Genomic DNA, 22810 nt, shown 5'->3' on the forward strand with positions numbered 1-22810 from the left:
GCTTGTTCACATCATAAGAAATATAGTACCTGAGTTGCAGTTTTCTGGCGCTCTTGGAGCAAAACTGCTTGAAGGTACCTTAACTTCTCCCGTCTCTACAAGTGATGGAGCCAGTCACACAGTTACAATATAGTAGAGGACTCGAATCAGGATGGATTTTGAATATCTGAGGCTACCTTACACATACCTGCTGATTGAAGGTCTCAATGTACTCCTTTAGTCCTGCAACAACGCAACGACTTCGCTGATGTGGCTCCCAGATGGCCTAGAAATGAAAAGCTACTTAAGTTTTGGATACAACGTCACAACAAAGGTAAATATTTATAGTACAACTAGCTTACTGCAACATTTTCTGGTAGTGGACGGCCTTGAGCCAAAATGAACTGATCCACTCCAAACAGTTCCAGCACTTGCACATCTCTAGTTGTTATGATGATCTTACTTCCTGGACCGAAAAACTTGCGATCACCAACCAGTGCAGATATTTGCCTCAACTCATCCACGTTGTCCAGAACAACTAAAACCCTTTTGGAGCAAAAATTTTGTGCAATCATATCTATTCCCATTCTAGTATCTGAAATTTTTACAATGCTCTCCGAAATAATGTCAGAAATAAGTGTTTCTTGTAGACGAACCAGATAGTTGGGTTGATATGATCTTTTGCCAACATCTGCGAGGAAGCAGCCACCATCAAAATTGTATAGAATTTGATCATACATAACTCTGCCCATAGCTGTCTTTCCCATTTGGCCTGGTCCGCAGATCCCTACTATAACAACTTCCTGAGATCCAGCTTGCAAGAACACTTTGAGATATTCATCACACGTATCATATCTGAGCGGATAGATGGAAATGTTCAGCCTCGTCGGAAGTCCTTTACTTTGGATAGACTTTACAATGTCTAAAATTAAGTCTCCATCGGCCCTGGAATTGTTATCAACGCAATTTTAATCCAACATTCAATATATATTACAGAAACTGAGCACTGATTACCGTACCTCTCATTTTTGATATGCCAGCCGCATATACTGGCAAGTTGAGTGAGAGCCTCCCTCCACTTAAGCACTGTTGTTTGCTCTATCCCACTGGAACGATGATGCTCCTCTAGTGCATCAACAAAATCACCCTTCTGTATCCTGACGTCAGATGGATCGACATTATAAAATATCGGCAAGACCAGTTTGTCTTCCCTTTTCCATAATTCCATGATGCAAACCAGTTCATCAAGACACCAACCCGAAAATGGATAATTCCCTGAAACAATGATGACAGAAATCCTAGACCTTTGGATTGCTTTAAGCAGTTTCGGTCTAACGGTCGTTCCAACTTCAAGATCTCTATCAACTGCAAACGCCATTACACTACCGCGCTTCAAAGCATGATATAGATGGCTGGTGAAGCCTTCGTAAGTGTCTATGCCCCTGAAGCTCAAAAACACGTCATAATTTGAGGTTGAAGCCATAGTCTCAACAATGGTGCCAAATGAAAATCAGAAGCAAGAGATGTTCAATCCGATGAGAACCAATTTCAACCAGCATCCAAAGATGGTTGACAAAAAGGTATTCCACAAAGAATGACTTGGTCAAAGTCAGAACTACCTGCGCATAGTAGGGACCAAACTCGACGCGTCGCACACTGAACCAGCTAGGAAGTTACTCTTATTCTCTGTGAAAATGTTCTGTCTTGTATGTAGCACAAGTGACGAAGAGAACAAGCAGGTAACGAGTATGGCCGGCTACACAACCTCCTTTTCCTTCTACTCGGCAGCAACAAGGCGCAGGCACGACGTGTTCTTAAGCTTCAGAGGCGAAGACACCCGCCACAACATCACCAAAGACCTCTACAGCGCCCTAGTCGACACTGGCATTCCCACGTTCAAAGACGATGTCAATCTTCAAAAGGGCTGCGAGATCACGTCTGATCTCCTCAAGGCCATACAGATCTCCTCAATCCCTAGTTCCCTACTATGAAGAACTTTCCATCCTCACATACATGCGTATCCTTGCTTCCAGGGACTAAAAGAAACACCAGAGACCCATTTCCATCCATAGTCCTGAAATTTCACTTTTATCCTGGTGCAAGTAGGAGAGGCACTACACCTAGTAACCTACTAAGATGATAAAACAAACTAATGAAGTAAAATAAAAAGTAATATCATTTGTTTACAAATTGTGGAGGCAAACGCTCCGCCCCATTTTCTTCTTCACTATCTGCAACTCTATATACCAAATTTTCAATCTTTCGGACTCGCCCTCCTCCAATTTCTACTTCTGTAACAAAGAAATGTGTACATTCTCACTTTCTGCAACTTCAATGCAAGTACCTCCATACCCAGCTCCCTCTTCTTCCTTCTCATCCCCATCACTACCCCTCACCACTCCCCACAGTTACACATTCACCTCCACCGTCCCCAAACCCCGCCTCCCCATCACTACCCCTCACCACACCCCACAGTTACATATTAGCCAGTACCGGTGTATATAGAGTTGCTAGATCTAGTCAGTGCAACTACACTTGCTCCAAAGAAAATGCTACATCTTTTGCGCATCCCGGTTCTATTCCTTCTCCTTCTGCCTCGGCTTCGAACGATAGGAAGTTGAACAATCCAGTAGTAGTGGAGCTGTTGCTCGTTTACTTCTTCATGTCACTATTGTTTGGTTCTTAAACTATTGAAGTGATCAAGTGTTCTTGTAAAGCAAAGAAAAGTTTCTTTTTCCATGATTCAAAATTGAAATGTTTGCATATATTTTACAATTAAATGAATTCTGTTCAAACTTTGCCTTAAAAAGTTTGAGATATTCATCACACACATCATAGCTGAAGGGATAGATATGGAAACTGTTATGCATCTAAAGATCTGACCTTTGACATCATGAGGTATTTCTTGAGCTTCCCACTCGATCTTTCTCAACAGACATGAACGAGTAGCCTTCCTTTTTCTTCTCCTTGCTACAGAAAAGCTTGAATCGGAGTGAAGACGGGTCCCGAGTCTTGGTTTTATTTTCAGCAGCACTTGATGTGGGTAAAACCGTAAAAGTCGGGTTTTTTCCCACGACCCAATTTATTTACGCGAGTAATTATCCCCTATAGCCCGAACACCACGTCCACGTGGCACTGCAGAAATAAGAAAAGCGCGCAACGAGCTCAGTTCAGTTCGATCTCTCACAAGTTGGGAAGCCACCATGGCAGCAGACACGGCTGAAGACGCGGCGATTCCGGCCGCAGCTCCGCGTGGCCGTTACATCAACAAGTGGGGTCTTTAAAACAAGGCCGTCGCCGTCACCTTCAACGAGATAGGTCTCAGGTACCTTCAAACTAAAAGCCCTGAAATTTGCTTGCTTTGTGATTTTGGTGAATTGGGTTTTGAATTAGGTTTTGGTTTGTGAAGAGGGTTAGTGTTTAAGCTAAAAGATGAATTAGGTTTTGGTGCTTTGATGAACTTTGTTGATCGATTTGTGCTTTTTTTTTTTAACAACATAAGCTATCAGAAGTAGAATGTAGCTAGCAGAAATAGAATGATTGTCATTCTTGATAATATGGTTAAAACTACTTAATTGGAGACATTGTCGCTTCACTTGTTGCTTTATAGGCGCAAATTATGGCAAGATGCTCGACATAGATAACTTGCCAAGTGAGTAGTGGCAGAAATATTGCAATGCCTCAGCTAGGACACCACATACATTGTAGTGTTTGATTCCTCGTCCTTACACTACTTGTTGGAAGGTGCATTCTCAATCAGTGATCTTGGCCTATGGGGAAACTGTTTTGTTCCCGAGATAATCCATTTTCTGAAATTTGGGCTCTGGGACTTAGAAATCCTTGGCAATGTACTTTTGATCTGGAAAGACCTTCCTACTTCTTCAGTGCAGTTGTGCTGAACTGCTGATGTTGGTCAGGTTAGAGGCAGCACATGAGAATACTTTTTCTTTCTTTTTTTCCATTATTGTGAAAATAAAGGCTTTTGGACATTCTTAGTAGCAACGCTTAAGTTATCGTTTTTATAGGATCAATATGAGGACATTGATATAGTCACCAAGGGTGGAAACTATGGATGGCATGCTGTGTGCTTATGAGGGTGCTCTTCCATACCATCCCCCATAGTCTTAAGTAGGAAACACATCTTGAGTTCTATCAATCCGATTTTCCACGTAATGGAAGGCTGAAGGTTCTGCACATCAATAACTGGTGGCTACTTTTACCGATCCATGACAGATCCATGCATGTATGGAAGGTAAGCTAACTGTTATATCTTTGATAACCAATATCTTTTACTTGCAGCAATCAGCTCTAACTTGACTGTATGTAAAATTTTAGAGGTACACTTATGCGGATTTATATGCTGGTTGCATTTGGGCAGGTACAGAGACTCCTGAAGATAGCGGAAACTTCACAAGTCACCTAGTCGGTGCAACTAAACTTGCTCCAAAGAAAATGCTACATATTTTCCCCATCCAGGTCCTGTTCCTTCTCCTTCTCTCTATGCTTCAAGCACTAGGATGTTGAACAGTCAGTAGTGTAGCTGTTGCTCGTATACTGCTTCATGTCACTATTGTTTGGTTTTTAAATTAATGAAGTGATCAATTGTTCTTGTAAAGAAAGAAATGTTTCTTTTTCCATGATTCAAATTTGATATGTTTGCATATTTATTGTTAGAATGAGTTTTCACATTTTCTAGAAATAGATGGAGGTTACAACTTACAAGAGATGAAAGATGACATAGAATAGATTTCTACTCAACCCTTGCCATGCAAGGGCGCCTAAGCTTCATCCTCTAGAAAGGCTCATCCTTCTCATTCAATAAAATATCGTGTTAGGGGTCCGATTTTCCCTTAACTCGCTTACTCAAAACAAAACATAAAAAATAAATAAAAGAAAGGAATAAAGAAAGAAAGAAAGAAAAGGGAGCCATTTGCTTAGAGACCTTTGCTTTACCTCCACCACTATCTTTCAATGTATGCGTCAGGTGGAGACTTCCCAATCTTTTCCTTTAACTCATATTCATGATCCTCATTTTCTGGGTCAATCAATACTCCAAGGGAGGTTTGGGAGCCATTTTCATCCATCACTGTCTCAGTTGTCATTTGAGGCACTGCCCTCACCACAGGGTTTCAGCAAATCTGAAATTAATCTTCCCTGTAAACAACAAAAATATCAGAGATGTGCAAACTGCAAGCTCACAAAATAGCTGCTTTAAATCGTAACAAATTTTAGTACCTGAGTTGCGTTTTTCTGTCTCTCTTGGAGCAAAACAGCTTGAAGGTTCCTCAGTTTGTCTAGTCTCTACAAGTGATGGAGCCAATCACTAAGTTACTATATGTAGTAAAGATGGACTAATTAGGATAGGTTTTGAATACCTGAGTCCATCTTACACAGATATATTATACCTGATGATTAAAGGTCTCAATGTACTCCTTAAGCCCTGCAACTACGCAACGACTTCGCTGATACGGCTCCCAGATACCCTATAAACGAAAAACTAGTCAGCCTTTGGATAAAATGTCACAACAAAGGTAAATATATATATAGTATAACTAGCTTACCGCAACATTTTCTGGTAGAGGACGGCCTTGAGCCAAAATGAACTGATCCACTCCAAACAGTTCTAGCAGGTGCAGGTGCACATCTCTAGCCGTTATGATGATTTTACTTCCTGGACCAAAAAATTTGCGATCACCAACCAGTGCATGTATTTGCTTCAAATTATCCACGTTGTCCAGAACAACTAAAACCCTTTTGGAGCATAAATTTTGCGCAATCAGATCTCTTCCCATTCTAGTATTTGAGATCTTGACATTCCTCTCCAAGAGAATTTCAGAAAGAAGTGTTTCTTGTAGACGAACCAGATAATTGGGTTGATCTGATCTTTTGGCAACTTCTGCGAGGAAGCAGCCACCATCAAAATTATGTAGAATTTGGTCATACATAACTCTGGCCAAAGCTGTCTTTCCCATTTGGCCTGGTCCGCAGATCCCTACTATAACAACTTCTTGAGGTCCAGCTTGCAGGAACACTTCGAGATATTCATCACACATATCATATCTGAGGGGATAGATGGAAATGTTCAGCCTCGTCGGAAGTCCTTTACTTTGGATAGACTTTACAATGTCAATAATTAGATCTATGTCATCCCTGGAAGTGTTATCATCAACAACAATGTTAAACAACACACAAGGCAGTCCATGGATATATATCAAAGTATTGAGCACAATCACTTTATAAAGAGATTTACCTATAATTGTTTGCAACCCAGCCGCAGATGTTGGCAACTTGAGTGAGAGCCTCCCTCCAATCAAGCATGGTTGTTTGGTCTCTCCGACCGAAACGACGATGCTTCTCTAGTGCCTCACCAAAATAACGCTTCTGTTTTCTGACATCGGATGGATCGACATTATAAAATACTGGCAAAACCAATCTATCTTCCCTTCTCCATAATTCCATGATCCACACCAGTTGAGCAAGACACCATGACGAAGATACATAATTCTGTGAAATAACGATGACACAAATTCTAGACCTTTGGATTGCTTTAAGCAGCGTTGGGGAAATGCCATCTCCAATTAAAAGATCTGTGTCACCTAAATATGCCTTTAATCCACCACGCATCAAAGCATCATACAGGTCGAAAGTGATGCCTTTGTCTGGATCCCTGAAGCTCAAATACACGTCATAAGTTGAGGATGAAGCCATAGTCTCAACACTAGAGTGCCAACCAGAATCAGAGGATGGACAATCTGATGAGAACCAATTTCAACCCGCATCGACACCAATTTATTCTAATGTTCGATCCTAAGTTCGTAATTCAATGTAATTCAATGTTTTTGCTATGTTATTTCCATTGTAGTGCGAAGTCAAAAGTAGGACGCGGTCTACTCGCTGAACGAACTATCCAGGATGCTACATGGAACATTATCTGCATATATATATATATATATCGTGTAACCGTGTTTAAGATTTCAACCAACTAAACAGTACACCGAAAGCTACTATTTTTTTATGTTAACTATCCAGAAAGCTACTATTTTTTTTATGTTAAAACCTCTTCCCTTTAAAATCTCTATCTTTAATCCTGACGCTGATGATGAACTACATAGAACATTGTCTGAATTCTGCTGCATACATATTCGTGTAACCGTGTTTAAGATTTCAACCAACTAAACAGTACACCGAAATGGCCTCATACACAACAATACATGCATCGTCGTTTTCCTTCTTTTCGTCAGCAACAAGGCGCAGGCACGACGTGTTCTTAAGCTTCAGAGGCGAGGACACCCGCCACAACATCACCAAAGGCCTCCACAGCGCCCTAGTTGACGCCGGCGTTCCCACATTCAAAGACGATGTCAATCTTCAAAAGGGCTGCGAGATCATGTCTGATCTGCTCAAGGCCATACAGATGTCAAGAATCGCCATCATAGTGTTCTCCAAGAACTACGCGAGCTCAGGGTGGTGTCTGGATGAGTTGGTCAAGATCGTAGAGTGTAACAAGGACGCCGGTCAGCTCATAATGCCTATTTTCTGCGATGTGGATCCTTGCGATGTGCAGCAGCAGACGGGTACATTTTCAGCAGCACTTGATCAGCATGAAAGGACTGGCAGGACTGAGGACAAGTTGGAGGCTTGGAGGACATCGTTGACTGAAGCGGCTAGTCAACCTTATGGCTTTGATATGCAGGATGCTGCTGCTTGGTAATTTTGGAAACTCTTTCTGTTTCTTTCTTACCTACCTGAACTGTTCTTTTATTCAAAGAAAAGAAGAAGAAAACTGAAATGTTCCCAGTCCCACAACAAAGAGAGACCAAAACTAAGAGTTACAATTGTTAGCAATTAGACTATGGCAACCAATTCAACTATGAGAGTTTGATCTGTGCAAGGGAGATTTATGCATGTAAAGCACTTCAGTGTGTTTGTCTTTGGTTTATGGTTCACTTTAGCTATCACTCTATGATTATAATCGTTTTTGTGATTAAATTTGTCAATGATTCACAGGCTTCAATCAAAGTTCATCAAGGAAATTGTAAAACATGTCTTGAGTAGATATCAAGACGCACACTTGAGTGTTTCCATTTTCCCACCCAGATTGGATGCTGGTAAAGAATACATGAATTCTTTGTTAGGTGTAATATCAGATGACATTCTCATAATAGGCATCTGTGGAATCGACAAAACTGATTTGGCACAAGAAGCGTATGACCAGAATTTTCATAGGTTTGAAAGCAGCAGTTTTATTAAAGATGTGAACAAGATGGCAGAACAACCCAATGGACTAGTTGCCTTGCAAAAGAGGTTCCTTTCAGATATGCTGGAAGTGGACAATGTAGACATAAATGATGTTAAGGAAGGAACTGAGTTGATCAAATATGAAGCACGAAGAAAAAGAGTGCTTTTCATTCTTGACAATCTGAATAAGCTAGACCAGTTGAATGCACTTGCTAGGAGCCGGGATTGGTTTGGCTCAGGAAGCAGAATAGTGATAACTACTAGAGATCCACAGCTGCTAAGTGTACTTGAAGTTGATAATGTATATGGCGAACAAGGCATAGAGGTAAAAATTGCTTTGTGATTAATCAGCTATGCTGCCTTTTGAGCTTTTACCAAATAGTATGTGATATGCAGGTACTTGAAACACAGTTTCAGCAGAACCTTCAGATGATTAAAGATATGGAGGAGACTATCAGAGGGCCATCCTTTCAGGTACTCAACATAAACATTGATTACAAAATCTTACTTACAATAAAGTTTGTACTTGATCTAAATACTTGCTGACATGCAGGCTCATGATCTAGAGAGGTCCCTTATCGCTAAAATAGAAGCAGAACGGAGAAAGAACAATGCTCAGGTATGGATTTTTCCCACGGCTATGAAGTCTTTAAACGCTCAAAAATACTAATTGCAGACATTGTCGCTTTTCTTGTTGCTTTATAGGCGCAAATTATAGCAGAGTTGCAGAAAAATTCGAAATCAAGTTTCCCCTTGTATGCATTAGACTCAACAACAGATGTTCTACTAGATGGAAAAGGGCCTGAAACTTTTGAAGGATATGATGATCACGAAGCCCTGCTCAGTATATTTGCTGAGAATGAGATGATAATTGGGGATGCAAATGTAAATGATCAGTTGAAGGCAAAGATGCAATTTCTGAATGTTGGAGCCAAGGATTTCAATAAGGCAGTAAGCAGTGGTTCATCCAGCAAAGGCATTAATTCAGGGAGGGAAGCAGGAACGTTTGTAATATAATGTTGTTTGTAATGCCATGACGGCAAATTGGTCTTGTAGTGTCGACTGTAGAGAAAGCCTGTCTGCATATGTTAGACAAAGTGAACCGCGTCACATTCTTCTCAAGCTTTTCATTCCTATAATAAGTTCTCTGCCTACAGATTTGCCCTTACCTCCAGTCTCACTTTTCGTCGTCGTTGGTCCCTAATCCCTACTTAAGAAGAGCTGCCCATCATTGCTTCCAGGGACTAATAGAAACACTCTGAGACCCATTTCCATCCATAATCCTGAAATTTCACTTTTTATCCTGGTGCAAGTAGGAGAGGCACAACGCCTTCCGGACACAGTGAGATAATAAAAGAAACTAATGAAGTAAAATAAAAGGTAATTATCATTTGTTTACAAATTGTGGAGGCAAACGCTCCGCCCCTTTTTCTTCTTCACTATCTGCAACTCTATATACCAAATTTTCAATCTTTCCGACTCGCCATCCTCCAATTTCTACTTCTGTAACAAAGAAATGTGTACATTCTCGCTTTCTGCAACTTCAATGCAAGTACCTCCATACCCACCTCCCTTTTCCTTCTCATCCCCATCACTACCCCTCACCACACCCCACAGTTACACATTCACCTCCACCGTCCCCAAACCCCGCCTCCCCGTCTTTTCCGCCACCAAAGACATCTGGCGCAACCCCAAAACGACGCCGTCTTCTCCCCCCTCTCACCCGCCCCGCCACCGCCGCAAGCTCCAAGGCACCGCGTTCCTAGACCACACCATCGACATGGACGACCTCGCCGCCTCCATCCGCGCCACCCAAAACGACCACGACCTCAACTCCCTCCTCTCCCCTTACAAATCCCGCAGCCTCTCCATCCGCTTCATGGTCTCCCTCCTCTCCCGCGAGCCCGACTGGCGCCGCTCCCTCGCCATCCTCGACTGGATCAACGACGTCGCTCTCTACACTCCCTCCGTCTTCGCCTACAACGTCGTCCTCCGCAACGTCCTCCGCGCCGGCCAGTGGGACCTCGCACACGGCCTGTTCGACGAAATGCGCCACCGGGCTCTGGCGCCGGACAGATACACTTACTCAACTCTCATCACTGCTTTCGGAAAAGCCGGCATGTTCGACGCCGCGCTGTCCTGGCTGCAGAAGATGGAGCAGGACCGAGTCTCCGGCGACCTGGTGCTCTACAGCAACTTGATTGAGCTGTCACGGAAGCTGTGTGACTACACCAAGGCGATTGCGATTTTCTCGCGGCTGAAGAGGATGGGGATAGTTCCTGATTTGGTTGCGTTTAATTCGATGATCAATGTGTTTGGTAAGGCGAAGTTGTTTAGGGAGGCGAGAGGTCTGCTCAAGGAGATGAGGGCGGTGGGTGTTGCGCCGGATACTGTGAGCTACTCGACGCTGTTGACAATGTATGTTGAGAATGAGAAGTTTTTGGAGGCGTTGGGTGTGTTTCGGGAGATGAGTGAGGTCAAGTGTGGGCTGGATATCACGACGTGTAATGTTATGATTGATGTGTATGGGCAGCTGGATATGGCGAAGGAGGCGGATAGGTTGTTTTGGAGCATGAGGAAGATGGTGATTGAGCCGAATGTTGTTAGTTACAATACTCTTTTGAGGGTTTATGGAGATGCTGAGCTTTTTGGGGAAGCCATTCATTTGTTTAGGATGATGCAGAGGATGGATGTGGAGCAGAATGTTGTCACGTACAATACGATGATTAGGATTTATGGGAAGTCGCTTGAGCATGAGAAGGCTACGAATCTTGTGCAGGAAATGCAGAAGAGGGGGATTCAACCGAATGCCATTACATACTCGACCATTATATCTATATGGGGTAGAGCTGGGAAATTGGACAGGGCAGCAATGTTGTTTCAGAAGCTGAGGAACTCCGGGGTTGAGATTGATCAGGTTCTTTATCAGACGATGATTGTATCGTATGAGAGAGTAGGTTTGGTTGCTCATGCTAAGCGCTTGCTTCATGAGCTCAAGCGCCCAGACAATATCCCAAGGGAGACTGCAATTACCATTCTTGCTAGAGCTGGTCGTGTGGAGGAGGCTACATGGGTTTTCCGTCAGGCTTTTGAGGCTGGGCAGGTGAAGGATATATCTGTGTTTGGTTGCATGATTGAGCTTTACTCAAGAAACCGGAAATATGCAAATTGCATTGAGGTGTTTGAGAATATGCGAGTGGCAGGATATTTTCCTGCTTCCCATGTGATTGGTCTAGTTCTCAACGCTTATGGAAAGTTACGGGAGTTTGAGAAGGCTGATGCTGTTTATAGGGAAATGCAGGAGGAAGGGTGTGTTTTCTCTGATGAAATTCACTTCCAAATGCTTAGTCTTTATGGTGCAAGAAAGGACTTTAAGACGGTAGAGGCAATGTTCGAGAGGCTGGTCTGCGATCCCAACATCAACAAAAAGGAGTTGCATCTTGTTGTTGCCGGCATCTATGAAAGATCAAACAGACTTAATGATTCACACCGGATCATGAACAGGATGAATGAAAGTCGAGTGTTGAAATCATGAACCTATACTGATGTCCACAGCATTTGTGCTCTAATTTTTTTCCAAATTATGTTATTTGTAGATATTGTACTGACTTTGTATATTCCCCAAGACAATGAAAGTACCAGAATTCTCACATTTTGAACATGAATGTCTCTACTATCTATATACAAGCAGAAAGTTGTATTCCAGTTAAGGACTCTGATGACTTTTTCTAATTACAGCTGCAGGTTGATGTTTAACTGACTCTTGTTCCCTGGACTCTTGTTATACTGAAAGATCAGCGAATTCATTATATGGAAGCACTAAGAGACGGACTGAATCAGACAAATTATCTTTGAATTTCCTCTTTCAAATATACATCTTCCCAGTTGTTCTTACACCACCGCATTCGCCTCAAGAAACAATTTACTACTGGACCAAGTGAAATATAGTATAACATTTCAAAGGAAAGGAGGGAAGAAGAAATGTAAAAGGGAAATGGTGATCTACAAACCATCCAAGTGGTGCATACCATGTCATCATAGCGCGAAGCAATCTAGCTCAGTAATTGATACAATTCCACCCCATTCTTGGCTCTGTGCATACTTCGAGCCACTCACCCTGTCAAAAGCTATGTGCATACTTTGAGCCATTATCTTCTCCAACTATAAAAAAATACCATTTCCCTGAAGATGCTGTATTCCAGTGTCATGTCAAGTATAAACGAACTGAACCGGGGAACGCTTCAACAACAGTTTAAGTTCTTGTTATTTGCACTGTTTTGGTCGGAAATTCTCGTTTGACATAAGCGAGCTGATTAAAAGTTCTAGCCTCTTTGCTCCAGGACTAGGCCTGAGAACTGTGGTATCACCAATAACAGAACATGGATCAGATCCATTTTCACTTCTTCCTGTGCACCAGCCACCAGGAACAAGCATGCCTGGACCCTTAAACAACAGCTCAGAATCAATTTTGTCAAGCACCGGATCGTCTTTCCGAAACTTCCTTGCAAATGGAGCATTGCTGCCAATCATCCTTGGGAAATCTCCAAGGTTGAGGTGGTGAGGATGTTGCTTGGGAGGATTGTCCCATGCTATGAAATGTAGGTCAGTATTCACAGTTGTGTTGCGGAACTCTTGCGCGTTACAGATGACAGTGTGGAAGTATCCTTCTGGGGATGATATAAAGTTTGCATAATACATGAGAACAGTTCGAGGTAGGTTGTCCCATCCCCATATACAGTAGTCAATAAAAGGCTTTGAAAGTGCCATCCAAGCAGAACCTATGAGGGAAACCAAAATTTGGTTAGATTAATAATCTTAACAGCATAATATGTTCTGAAAAGAAAGACACAGGAAATAGTTTTGATTGGAGAACTGTGAGTAGGAAAGGAGCAACAAGCGGAGAACTGACTGGACATGGGCAGATTTAACTTAAACACATATCCAAATATCCAAAACCTACAAAGGAAAAGGTCATAGGTGTAATATGATGCTAAAAGGAACTACGACCTAGTGGTTGGTGAATTTTTAAGAAGAATAAGATCAATTTTCCAGAGGACCTATAGAGTACAATGCTTCTTAATCCTCAAGTTATTCATAGGCTATCAGATTGAAAACAGGCAGGCCTACTGACAATATCCTAATTCTAGACATTAAGAAACATATCATCAGTAGTGAAAGGACAAGCATATCATGGGTCAAGGACAACAATTATATAATCAAGCAACATAGATGCAGATTATGTAACCAAATTCACTTGAATACTGTGAACGAGAAGGGCTGCACTATGCAGGGTGCAGATGCAGGCACTAATTATAAGTTCTGAACAGTGAAAGAGGAAACTAAAAATCCTTCTAATGAGTAATCACATGCCAAAAGATATCATGTTCTAAATGACACACCTATTTGCTCTCTAAGATAATTATCTAATTCCCAACAAACAGATATAGGTTTTACAGAGCCAGGAAGGACAGCAGATCAACAGATACTAAGAACTCTAGATATGCATCTATGAACGTGATAGCTAAAGTAATTGTTCAAATGCAACTGTTGGATCATCTGTCTGATGTTTTTTTGTCTCACATGTCTACATTAGGATATTGTTTTGTTGAAACTGAATTTCCAAGAAGGCAACCGAGAATTCAACACTAATTTTCCTTCTAGTAATCATAGGTCCTGCTAGCTTAAACAGCCAATAAAGTTGAACTCAGAGTGCAAACTAGAAGGTCTACAACAATTGCACGTTTGCACCTAAAACCTGTTTCAATTACATTTTTTAGTAGATAAAAGTTGCAATTCGTTATCCACAATTCAATGTTTTTATGTGACACTCCATTTCATTCAATATCCAAAAACAAGGGCTGCCATAAATTGACAAAATCTCATTGTCCTTGTACATTGCATTTGAAGTTTGAACACAGCCAGCAACAATCAGTATGTCAAAGGTGTTCCAATGAAAACCAATTCATAATTCTATATGCTAAACAAGTTTATTCACCAAACACTCCAACCAGAAAAGGACAATGATTTGCATTGCATTAAAGGTATGCAACTCAAAGATTCTAACTTTGCAAAGATAATGCTCAATTCTATTACTTATCAGAGGCATGCCTCACAGAGATTCTAACTCTGCTATTTTGTGCTCAAATCTAGTCCTTCTATATCATCAACTATCCAATAAAAGACAATTTTGTTAACAAATTCAGACAGATATCAATCCATTTATACCTGTAAAAAGCTTGAAAGCTGTTGGCACACTCCTGCGCTGCGTAACCCAAAACACGTCAGTCTTCTTTGTCATATACAACCCAGGATCCACAATTAGCGGCTTGGCCCTTTGGAACCTACAATAACACAGCATTACAAAACCAATGAGCAAAAATATCTTAATCACAAAACAAACCAAACACCGTACACATATGGAGACTATAAACAAAAAGGAAAGTTCCACATACTCTTTCCATCCAATGTTGCTAGTATGATCAATAAAATTAAGATCCCGAGGCAGGTACGAAAATGTGTGCAGCAGATCTAACCAAATCACAAACAAACCAAGTAAGAAAAAAAAAACCAATCAAAAAAAACAGAGCAAATCAACATGGACATAAAAAAAGCAATGCCCCAGTTGACTCACCATCCTGAGTAACAAGTGGATAATCAGAAGCACTAAGATTGATAAACCAATCCCAATCGCCGCCTTCCTTGAGCAAAATCGCCGCCGCGTGGAGCGTGTTGGCCACCATAGTCGGTCCTCTGTAAGTGACCAAATTCGCCTTGGTGATCATCCTAACATTCCCGAATTTCTTAAACACCTCATGGTTAGAAACGTAATTCTGCAGATCCAACCGCTCCTCCGGCGGCGACTCGGCGTCCAAGTGCACCACGTACTGATTATGCGGGTGGTACAGCGCCTGTAACGTCCGTTTCAGCATCTTGCCGTCGCCGTTAGACCCCGAGACGAAGTAGGCGAACCGCGGCGGCGGAGGGAGCGTGGAAATGGGGAGAGGGTGGAGCTTGGATTCGATGAAAACGGAGTTGGAGAGAGAAATGGAGTAGCGGTAGAAGGGCAGCAAGGGTGAGCCGTCGGAGGTGGTTAGGGTGGTGAGGAAGAGGAGGAAGAGAGAGACGATGGAGCCAATTGCGAGAGGTAAGATCCATTTGAGCTCCATTGTCTTCTGCTGTTGGTGCCTCAGATGCATGTAGTAGCTTTTCAGCTTCTTCATATTCAATTATTGCTCGGAGCTCCGAATCGGAAAACTGGGTCTTGCTCGGAAGGACCAAATCTGAAATGGGTTTGGGGAAAGATTGAATCTTGGTGGGTGGGGAGTTGGATTAAAGAAGCGACCTTTTGGTTTGCTGTTACTTTCAGGTTTTGAGTGTTACTGAGTTTGGTAAAGAACTGAAGGGGGTTTTTATAGAGGGGCTGTTTAAGACTGATTAATTATTACGGTTAGGTATTTATTTATGTGTAATAATTGAGGGTTTAGATTGGTTAACTGGGTTTGTACGTTTAGTACAGAAGAAGGGTCAGAGGATTGACTACAACATTTTAGGGAACTAAGCTCGCCGTGGGAGTAGCATTAGGGTTAAAAGTCCAGTCCTTTTTTGATTCTTTGGGAGGAAACTAGAAGAGAACAAATTTGAGCATTGTAGGACTAAAAGGTTCAATTCTAGCATAATTTCCGGCTGGAATTTAGAGAGATTAGTATAGGTAGTGTTTTAGATTTTTTGGGTTCCCTATTTTGGGGTTTTCTTGTTGTGGTTGATCAGGGTAGTCTTTCCATTTTAGCTTTGGCATGCAGAAAATGCAAAAATGAAGGTAGGTGATCCAAATTTTGAATAGTTTCAATAACATAACTACACTGATTATAGACACAATGTAGCAATTTCTTGGCAAATTAATAGCTTAAGTAATAATAGTAATAGCATAATTATATATATATATATATATATACTTCATTTCCCTCTTTTGGCTTTTTCATGTCACTACCAAGACAAGCACTTTAGCCGACGAAAAAGTTTCGTCGGTCTGTTAGCTAAATTCATCGGCTATGGTTTCGTCGGGAAAGAGTCGTCGGCGATGACTTTAGTCGACGAAACAAGAAGACGTCGTCGGCTATTGTCCTAGAATTTAGCCGATGAAAAAGACATCATCGGCTATTGTCCCAGAATTAAGCCGACGAATATCTTAAATGTTTCGTCGACCGTAGTCTGAGACTTTAGCCGACGAAACATTTAAGATATTCGTCGGCTAAAGTGTGCAATAAAAAATTTTAAAAATAACTATAGCCGACGAAATATAGTCTGTTTCTTCGGCTTTAGAAGGGTTTAGCCGACGAAACATGCCGTAATTCGTCGGCTAAACCTTATAAAAAAATTAAAAATACTATAACCGACGAATATCTTACATGTTTCGTCGGCTATAAATCCATTCCAATAAAAAAAAAACCCTAAATTTCTAAATTACCATTCCAAGCAAGCTGCAAAATACACCAAAACAATTCTATGTAACCAATAACATGCACATAAAACTATATAATTGATCAACTACACAAAATCTAGATCGTCTAAATCAATATCCGATTTTAGGGGCTGCTACGGAGGAGGTTGCGACGGCTGAGGTAGCGGTATAGGCGTAGGCATGGGCGGAGCCGGAAGTCCCTGAAGCTGGGCAGCTATAAACTCCTGCAAGTACTGGAACATCTGTAAACTCATGCAAGTGCTGACTACAGTTGACCATAGCCGACGAAAATTTAAATTAGCCGACGAAAGAAAATTTCCACGTTAACCGACGAAAAAATAATTCGTCGGCCTGGTTTTTTTATTTTCGTCGGCTAAAGCCTTACTTCTAGTAGTGTGTTGGGATTATGTATCAAGTATGAAGATTGCAATATTGCAAGCTCACTTGCGAGAGTATCTTATCCCATAGATTAGTGATCGAGGACCTTAATCAAATTGTATATTTAAAAAGGTTTCCAGAAGTATAATCTGTGCATCAAATCATGTTTTGTTGTGATATGTCAACTTTGAGTTCTCACTAATTAATCATGGTCCTTACATTCTTCTCGGCATCATATTAGAATGGGCAAGAGAAATTAATTTGTAATAAGCATTGAATTCAAAGAGAAGACTTAATTAAAATAATTGAGGACACTTTGTAATGGATTGGTGCATAATTATTCTAGAATCCCCAATATAAGACAATAAACAAAGCAAAATTAAAACTCTATTAAGTCAGATGATATTTTTGATGTTGAAGCAAAAAACGTTCTTCCTAATCTTTTTCTAATTAGTTGACACGACTTGCCAATGCCAACCACAAAGAAGATTTAGAAAGACACTTTCACATTTACGATGATAAAGACATGAAGAAGAAGCATTTAGCATGCTGATTATGATTCAAATTTGACGTCTTGAGTTTTAGAAATTAAACCACATGAATAGAACTCACATTTCACGGCCAATTTGACGTCGACCTCCGACGACTTTTGGGACCAGAGAAGAATCAGATAAGCAGCTACGTACCTAACTAATTAAGATTATCCAACTAGTTAAACAAATTGGAGATGAGGTTTTTGTATAATTAGGTCGTTGCATCAGTTGAAGGAAAGTTGGGTAACCACCACCATGAAGTTAGGCATAAGATCGATCCCATAGACGGAGTCAGAGACCAGAAATGAGGGGTGCTATCATTAATAAAGGGGTGTCATCATTAACGAATTTCTCCAATTCAGTTAGATTTCAAATACCAAATACAAGTAAAGTCAAAGTTTTGAGAGGTGTCATGACACCCTTTGGTCTATATGTACCTCCGCCTCTGATCGATTTAGGCCCGGATTTGAATAGAGGCACAAGAGGTTTGGGACTCACGGCCCAAAATTTTTTTTATAGTTGTCCAAATTTTTTTTTTTTTTGTCAATAGCTTTTGGCTGTACAATCTGATATGAATTAAAGATAATTATCCTAAAATAAAGACAATTACACATGATGAGAGGCCCAAACCATCAATTACTACTTTAAATTTGTACCCATAAAAAAGTTAAAATATTAAATAGAAGCAGCCAAACATGATTAGGTAAGATATTTGTTGTATAGATAGGATTTATAATACAATTAAGATTACTAAACCATCAAGGTTTTGGAATCCTATTTGCATAATAAGTATTTTGCATAAAAAATCCTATATATTTTTGGATGTTATATGCTATTTTATATATATATATATATATATATATAAATTAGGGGCCTAACTCTGAGAGTTCGACTCAGGCCTCAAAATCTCAGGTCCGGGCCTGGATCGATCCATTCAACTTGGTTAGAGAAGTAGAGCTAGTCAATCAGAAATGAAGTATGAAAGATAAGATTCATGGTTGGGCAGAAAATGAGGGTGGTATGAAATGCGCTTAAAATGAAATAGAAAGCAAGGTATCCTTATTAGAACTCAGAAGTTACAAGCAACAGAGGAATAAGTTGAGTGACTTTTGTCTTTATAAACTGTGTATGTGCAGGACGATAACTAGAAGGAAAGAATTGACCTACTTAAAACTTCCATAGTTCCATAGTAAGAATCAGGGGTCTAGGACATAGAGGAAGATTCATTCATGTCTTCTCACTGTACTCCACAAAGGTGATTCTGGAAAGGATATGCTTTAAAGTCTTCTTGAAGGCTTACTGGCAAAAGCAAGATTCTTGTTTCAAACAAAGACATAATTTAGAACCATCCATGCCAGGAACTCGATCAACTTGTAACTTGGAACAATGCAGCTAACGTTTGGAGAAGACAAATTTCGAAAGAAACAGAAAGTGATACGAAGTTCAGAACAAATGGGAAGATGTATATTTGAAAGAGGAAATTAATTCAAAGATTATTTGTCTGATCTTTCAGTATATCAAGTTAAAGATCAACCTGCACTAATGTAATTGGTTTTCACCATCCGAACTGCTGATAGCCACTGCATTTAAATTGCTGCATTTCAAGCTAGCTAGTGATCGTTTACATGTAATGCAAGCCTTCAAGACACAAACTCCTCTTTTTCTTTTGCTTCTCCTTTGGCTTTGTTTTGAGTTATATTCCAGCACCTTAAAACACACAGGTGATAATTGCTCGGAAAATTACTGCATCAATCGATCAGTTGAGTTGATTACGCATGGGCCTTCCCTTTCTTTAGTGATAGCCCACTTATGTACGTTGGGACCATGACGTCATACCTCTCCATATATATGTCACTTTCCTTTTCATTGTCTGCGTCAGCAACTTATGGAGCATATGTTTTTACTCGATCATATTGGAAAATCTAACAAACTTTCAAAATTTAGAACAGCGCAATTATATGAACATGCCGACAAGAACTTTTCGTGTTGCAATGACATATTCTATCTGTATATCATATAGACATAAACAGCTAAAAGGAAGAAAAGCAGGACGGCCCTATATATAACTTGTTACCTGTAGTTTTCCCCACAAGATGACTCGAGATGAAAAATACAGTACTACTGGACCACTGGTGTATTACTCCCAGTCCTAACGAGACAACAGTTCAGTAGCTCAGCCAGCTCTCAATCATTTCTATATGGATCGAAACTCCAAAAAAGCTCATTCAATCATTCAGATCATGGCCCTTTCTCCAGGTCCAGCATCAATATTGCATCCTTGTAAATCGCACAAGAACAAGTCCCGTCACTCTCGGTATATAATTATATGTACGTATGCCTATATGTTGTGGCATGGAAAATTAAGATCTGCTCATCATTAGTACTCAAGTTAATAGAGATGGGATTCACAAAAGTACACGCACTTGCTCTTGATAATAACATATAAGAATAGAGAATGGCTGCCTGAGGGAAAAATAATAGAGGCCAATTATGAAAGCTGCAGGCAATCACGTACTGTTACTATATTAACTAATTACAGTGCCTGAAACATGTGGACAGAACAGCCATCTGAGTTCCGGCCTATCATCGTCACCCTATTCTCCTGGACTGTTCGTAGTAGTTTCAGACCATAACTCCTATGTCAATTTAGTCCTGATCTCTAGCTAAGCTAGACAGCGCAAACCATTTGTTTTTTTATTTTTTGTTTTTTTTGGCGAGGAGAGCGAAAACCAATCATTAAGGGTCAAGCCCAAAGACCAAATACAGAAAGAATAGCAGGAAAACCCAGCAAAGATCTAGAGATCGTTAGTTTCTTCAGATAAAAAAGAAAGCTCCGGCAAGCTGCCGAGCTCAGTACACTCCTCTATAGGGGCAGGGAAGGCCATCATTTCGCAAAAAGAGAGTGAGGTTAGGTGGTGGCTGAGTCGCCCATCGCAGAGGATCCACCAAACCTTTTCCAAGCATAGCAGCAGCATGAGCCACTGCATTAGCAGAGTACTTGGATCTAATTTGCTGTATAATCACTTAATCAGGTAAGACTTCCAGCAAACCTTCCTCTGATTTGATAAAATTTCTTCTACCTAAGCTACTTGCAGAAATTAAACAACTCAGAGACTCAAAGTTGTACCTCTTTCATAAGCTAGGTCTGAAAAGGTGGCCGGGTCAGCTTTGGATCGCTTTCTTCTCCAGCGGCATGGAAAGTCTGAATCGATCCGAGGGGCTTCAGTCGAAGAGAGATGACGCCCACCGCATGAATATACAGTAGCTATAAACATCATATACAATCAGTAATCATCATACATTTGGCGCCATCTCTCCTACGACAGAAGTCCCTACGCGTCGATCTCTCTCTCTCTCTCTCTCTCTTCAACTATTGGTTTTCTCTTTGTAATGCTATATTCATCATACAGTAGTTTATCCTTCTTCAGAATGACTCGTACCACATGATATATATAGTAGTCTTATATATAGGAACTGAAAACCACAGTAGTAATATTCCTTTCTTACTTCCCATCTATTTTAGTATTTAATCTTTTTAATATATACAGTATAGTAGTACGGACTTAAGTAATCCATAGACTATTCAAATATGATGTCGATCATAAGCAACAATTATAAACTCCAAAACTGTAAGGGACTCATTACGGGTAGATTATATCAGAGGAAGAGAAGTACCGGCTAAACTAAATAAATAAACTAAAGTCTCATGGATAATACACGGAGAAAAATAAGAATATATACTAGTACTAGCTAGCTAGATATATCGAATATATATATGTCATCATAGAATTCATCACTTCAATATTTATGTGTGTGTGTATCTCTTTGCTAACCTACCGGCTACCTCATAGATTCTTGGTGACTTGTTCAAGAAACATGTCAACGCAAAACAGCTATAGAGACTGGAGACAATCTACCAAACCGGGCGGGCGATTTGTTTTCTTTAAGAAAAAAGGAAACAGGTGCTATCCAATATATTTCTTCTTTCCAGACCAAGCACAAATAATTGGTAAACGTCAATCAAGTTAATTTCCTCGTTCAATTATTCCTAGATCAATAAGATAATGTATCTGATATATAAGAGTCTGGAAATGAAAATGGAGTTACCTTAGTTTAAGGCTTAACCAGTATATATATGTATACCAGACGCACAAAGTGATGATGATCGAGAACTGCTCGCCAATGCAGTTAGAAGAAGTTGCAGGGCGTCTTGTCGAACAGCGATGGCACTACTTATCTCCCACCTGCCTGAATGGGAGCTAACCAAGCAGTGCCATCCCTCCTGCGACAACACTCCCTCAACTTCTGAATAGGCCTCGTTCTGAGGAATCAATTGCCTTCCTGCAATGTCGATCTCTTACTCTCTGCAGCCTTTCTAGTTGTAACCTCTGAATCTAGGAGCCTCTCTCAACAGCTTATAGTATCTTAATCTTAATTAGCTATGGGCGCCTATCGCTGTGTGAAACTTGAGATCAAGTGGCAATTGTGAACACATCACACATGGACATGAATATATCAAGTCAGAGGTCGTCGCCAATGTACTCCATGCAGGCATATATGAGTCCCTGCATGACTTTTGACTAGCTCAACTCTACTACTATACGGGTTGATCATCATAAATTAGAATAAAGCTAATCGATCGGTCAATGCACGACTATTCTCAAATCTCTTCCTTAAAAACCTTTCCTATAAGTTCCTCGTATTCTCGATCTCATTTGGACCTACGTATACTTTTATATAAGATAAGCCAATGCTAAAGATGATCTTATTTGAAGGTGTATCTATATAGATCGATTGGTTATTGACTATCGTTTTGAGCTTCTAGTCTAGCTAGTACTCCATGCATGAGTCCTTGAACATTGACCCGCTCAGCTCTTAATCATTTCACACTGCTGATCGAAAGTTGAAATAAACTTGGATGACAACGCTAGGTTTCTCATGCACTTGCAGAGAAATTAGGGTTTCTATTCATCAAGGCGGTCGCATCATATGCAAAATCGTCTCCACAATGATAGCTAGATTGAAAGAAAAAAAAAACGTGCATTGGCCAGAAGATTAAAACCTATTGAAATCCCAAGAAATCTATCATTCAAACAATACCCTATTCAAACAGAGAAATCTCTCTGTTCGAAAGGTTTCCGGCAGAACAAAGAGATCAAACATTTATTTTATTATAGTGAATTGGGAAACCACAAATAAGCGAATAACTAATGGTTGGTTTCTC

The 22810-nt window shown here is 40.5% G+C and overlaps 5 protein-coding genes across 5 annotated transcripts; 2 read left to right on the forward strand and 3 right to left on the reverse strand.

The window, feature by feature from the left end:
- Positions 1–11: 11 nt before the first annotated feature.
- On the reverse strand, positions 12–1462 carry LOC101307138 (TMV resistance protein N-like). The gene is made up of 4 exons (XM_004304906.1): positions 999–1462; positions 342–924; positions 188–265; positions 12–95 (listed from the first exon to the last, which is right to left on the reverse strand). The coding sequence occupies exons 1-4, from the start codon at positions 1460–1462 to the stop codon at positions 12–14; spliced, it is 1209 nt and encodes a 402-aa protein (XP_004304954.1).
- Positions 1463–4641: 3179 nt separating this feature from the next.
- LOC101301694 (TMV resistance protein N-like) lies at positions 4642–6773 on the reverse strand. Its single transcript, XM_004302317.1, has 5 exons — positions 6230–6773; positions 5541–6129; positions 5385–5462; positions 5215–5280; positions 4642–5133 (listed from the first exon to the last, which is right to left on the reverse strand). Exons 1-5 carry the CDS (start codon positions 6685–6687, stop codon positions 5071–5073), a joined length of 1254 nt encoding a protein of 417 aa, XP_004302365.1. The 5' UTR covers positions 6688–6773; the 3' UTR covers positions 4642–5070.
- A 301-nt stretch (positions 6774–7074) lies between these two features.
- On the forward strand, positions 7075–9234 carry LOC101307420 (TMV resistance protein N-like). The gene is made up of 5 exons (XM_004304907.1): positions 7075–7686; positions 7987–8542; positions 8614–8691; positions 8771–8836; positions 8923–9234. Exons 1-5 carry the CDS (start codon positions 7169–7171, stop codon positions 9232–9234), a joined length of 1530 nt encoding a protein of 509 aa, XP_004304955.1. The 5' UTR covers positions 7075–7168.
- A 499-nt stretch (positions 9235–9733) lies between these two features.
- On the forward strand, positions 9734–11752 carry LOC101307713 (pentatricopeptide repeat-containing protein At5g39980, chloroplastic-like). The gene has a single exon (XM_004304908.1). It carries the CDS (start codon positions 9734–9736, stop codon positions 11750–11752), a length of 2019 nt encoding a protein of 672 aa, XP_004304956.1.
- Positions 11753–12073: 321 nt separating this feature from the next.
- Positions 12074–15597, reverse strand: LOC101301984 (xylosyltransferase 1-like). The gene is made up of 4 exons (XM_004302318.1): positions 14849–15597; positions 14670–14745; positions 14443–14558; positions 12074–12995 (listed from the first exon to the last, which is right to left on the reverse strand). Exons 1-4 carry the CDS (start codon positions 15435–15437, stop codon positions 12481–12483), a joined length of 1296 nt encoding a protein of 431 aa, XP_004302366.1. The 5' UTR covers positions 15438–15597; the 3' UTR covers positions 12074–12480.
- Between the last annotated feature and the right edge of the window lie 7213 nt (positions 15598–22810).

This window comes from Fragaria vesca, linkage group LG6 (genome assembly GCF_000184155.1).
Source record: "Fragaria vesca subsp. vesca linkage group LG6, FraVesHawaii_1.0, whole genome shotgun sequence".
NCBI lineage: Eukaryota > Viridiplantae > Streptophyta > Magnoliopsida > Rosales > Rosaceae > Fragaria > Fragaria vesca.